The sequence below is a fragment of the Rhamphochromis sp. 'chilingali' genome (assembly GCF_963969265.1).
Source record: "Rhamphochromis sp. 'chilingali' genome assembly, chromosome: 5".
Lineage (NCBI taxonomy): Eukaryota > Metazoa > Chordata > Actinopteri > Cichliformes > Cichlidae > Rhamphochromis > Rhamphochromis sp. 'chilingali'.
Genome location: NC_137932.1, coordinates 27,703,349 through 27,705,955, shown reverse-complemented (window position 1 = coordinate 27,705,955; position 2,607 = coordinate 27,703,349). Strand labels below are relative to the sequence as shown.

Genomic DNA, 2,607 nt, shown 5'->3' with positions numbered 1-2,607 from the left:
ACAGCATGAATTAAAAATTAAGTTACTGATCATTTAGAGGAAAAAAAGTCCAAATGTTGCTATGGCCTCTCATTGTGTCTGTGACACAAATTGTGTTCACCGTACGAGGCTGTAACCATCGATGACTTCGCGTCTGTCCACAGCAGCAGCTCATTTTGCACAAATCTGCCCGACGTGGACTGAAAACGGAGTTTGACCTAACCAACAGTCAAAAACATGAACATTACAAACTGATGGAAGGTTTAATAAAGCAGCAGGGCTCTTAAAGGAGCCAATCAGATCCCAGGAGGATCAATAATGAGACAGAGGCGCTGATCAGTTTGCAGCTGATTTATTCAGCTTCACATACACACTCCATCATAACGCACAGAATCACTGGTTTTTGGATTTCCCTTTTTTCCTTCATATTGCACCAAAAATAATGAGCAAACAACAGCATGAAAAAGCAACAAACTTCTTGTTTCCCTCAAACCTTTTTACACACCAGTAGGTACAGACAGGCCTGAATGTGTGTAACCAGTAAAACAAGGGAGTAAAGCAAGGCAGGCCACACGGGTTTGAACCCTCACATAGGAGACCAGTGGAAGAGTCTGACATTCCCTTTGACTGTACAAAAATAGGCTTGAAAATATTTAATCTAGTTTCCTTAAAAAGATGAGGTATGCTCGGTTCGGTAATATCACAAATAGCCACACCTGAACGGGAAAAAAAAAAGTCAGTCGGTGTCGTCCGGGTCCGACCCGAGCGGCAGAAACGAGTCCATAAAAGCCTATCGGTTCATCTGCTCACGAGCACCAAGTCCACGCCAGAACGCAGCCGGCCACAGCGCTTGGAGCCCGTGCAGCAGCAGCCGCGACACCCCGCTCCCTGACCGGAGCTCGAACGGGGGTGAAGGGTCAGACTAGCAGGTAAACACCAGGTCCGTGAAGTCGGCCTTCAGCCAGTCAGCGGCAATCATCTCGCTCAGCTCCGGCGTGCAGTAGTCCGGGAACTCGAAGTGGGACCCGAGGCTGCCCCCCTCCGTGCATCCGCAGGCGTCCAGGTCCTTATCCACAAGCGACAGGCTCAAGCTCCCCGAGGCCGAGCTAGACGACGAGTTCCACGGGTCAGAGCAGGACTGCAGGCCGCCCAGGAAGTTGGAGGTGAAATCCAGCGGCTCCACGGGGAGGTCATCCAGGTCTTCCCCGCAGCAGGAGGAGGCGGAGGTGCAGACGGAGCGGGAGGGGGAAGCTGGGGAGAGGGAGGCGGGGTGGACCGGCGTGCTATGCCGTGTGAAGCTGAAGTAGAGACGGCCAGAGGACGGGAGCGTGCTGGGTCCCACAGCGGAATCCCGGGGGGGCAGCTTGGTGATACTGTAGCAGGGCAGCTCTTCTTCCTCCTCCTCCTCCGAGGATGATGAGGATGAGTCGTCATTGTCCTCCTCCTCGCTGTCCGTATAGTCACGTTTGCTGAGTGTAATAGCGCTCGGCACGTACCGTAACCGGTGATCCGTCTGCCGGGCGCTGAGCTGATAGCGGGGGTTCAGTAGCTGGTACTCGGGGTCCGGCTGCTGGTGTTTCAGCTGGTACCGGGAGTTTAGTTGCTGGCACCGGGGGTCTAGTTGCTGGTGTGGGTTATCTCGGTCCTGTGGTTTCCGCTGGTGGCGGGAGTCCGTCTGCTGGTCTTGCGGGGGGAGACTGCCCGCTTTGACGGCCCCGCCCACCGACTTGCCGGCTCGGGGGAACTTCTTCGCCGCAGCAGGGGTCTTGTGAGACGGTGTGTCGTTTCTCTCCTGGTACTGACCGGCCGACCTCCCCTCGGTCCGGGGCTTCTTCTTGGGCCGGTACTTGTAGTTAGGGTAGTCGGCCATGTGCTGCAGCCGGAGGCGCTCCGCTTCCCGGATGAACGGAACCTTCTCGTTGTCGGTTAACATTTTCCAACGCTTCCCGAGCCACTTGGAGATCTCGGCGTTGTGCATGTCCGGAGACTGCTCCATGATCTTCCTCCGCTCGATTTTAGACCACACCATGAAGGCATTCATGGGCCGTTTGATGTGGCCCGAGGCGGTCTTACGCCGCTCCGGTTTCTGCGGCGAGGGGCTGCCGGCACAGGCCCCCACCGTCCGGCTCCGCTCCGGGGCAGCTGCTTCACGGTAGCCGGCGGTGAGCCTCGCCTCAGTGGGCTCCTTGTGCAGACCCATCGTCTGAAATAATCCCTGAAAGCCACCGGGCCGGACCGGCTGATCCCGCTGATGTTCCCGCGGTTTCCTTTAGTTTCTCAGTTTGTCTGTACTCGCGCCCCTCAGTCACGCTTAATGCATTTCGTGCGCGAGCTCTCAAACCGGCGTCTTTTTAACCGAAGTAGAAGTCGTTCCCGCCCTCAACCAATCAGCGTTGTTTTGCAAGAACACCTTCCCGCCTCCGCTTCGCCCTCAGCGAGTCACAGTGTATAGCTCCTCCCCCGCGTGTTAGCTCACCCGCCTCAGGCCGTTACTCCAAATCATTCTCAATAGATCAATCAGTGAAAGTAATCAATGGTTGCGGCTCTCTATCGACAAAAGAGAAATATTCCCATTGTGTGTGTGTGTGTGTGTGTGTGTGTGTGTGTGTGTGTGTGTGTGTGTGTGTG

The 2,607-nt window shown here is 55.6% G+C and overlaps 1 protein-coding gene across 1 annotated transcript; it reads right to left on the bottom strand.

Annotated features, from left to right (window-relative positions):
• Positions 1–315: 315 nt before the first annotated feature.
• On the bottom strand, positions 316–2,350 carry sox11b (SRY-box transcription factor 11b). The gene has a single exon (XM_080881898.1). It carries the CDS (start codon positions 2,177–2,179, stop codon positions 902–904), a length of 1,278 nt encoding a protein of 425 aa, XP_080738024.1. The 5' UTR covers positions 2,180–2,350; the 3' UTR covers positions 316–901.
• Between the last annotated feature and the right edge of the window lie 257 nt (positions 2,351–2,607).

What these genes read in the sequence shown, in the direction of transcription:
- sox11b (XM_080881898.1), bottom strand. Translation starts at nt 2,179, where the DNA reads ATGGGTCTGCACAAGGAGCCCACTGAGGCGAGGCTCACCGCCGGCTAC.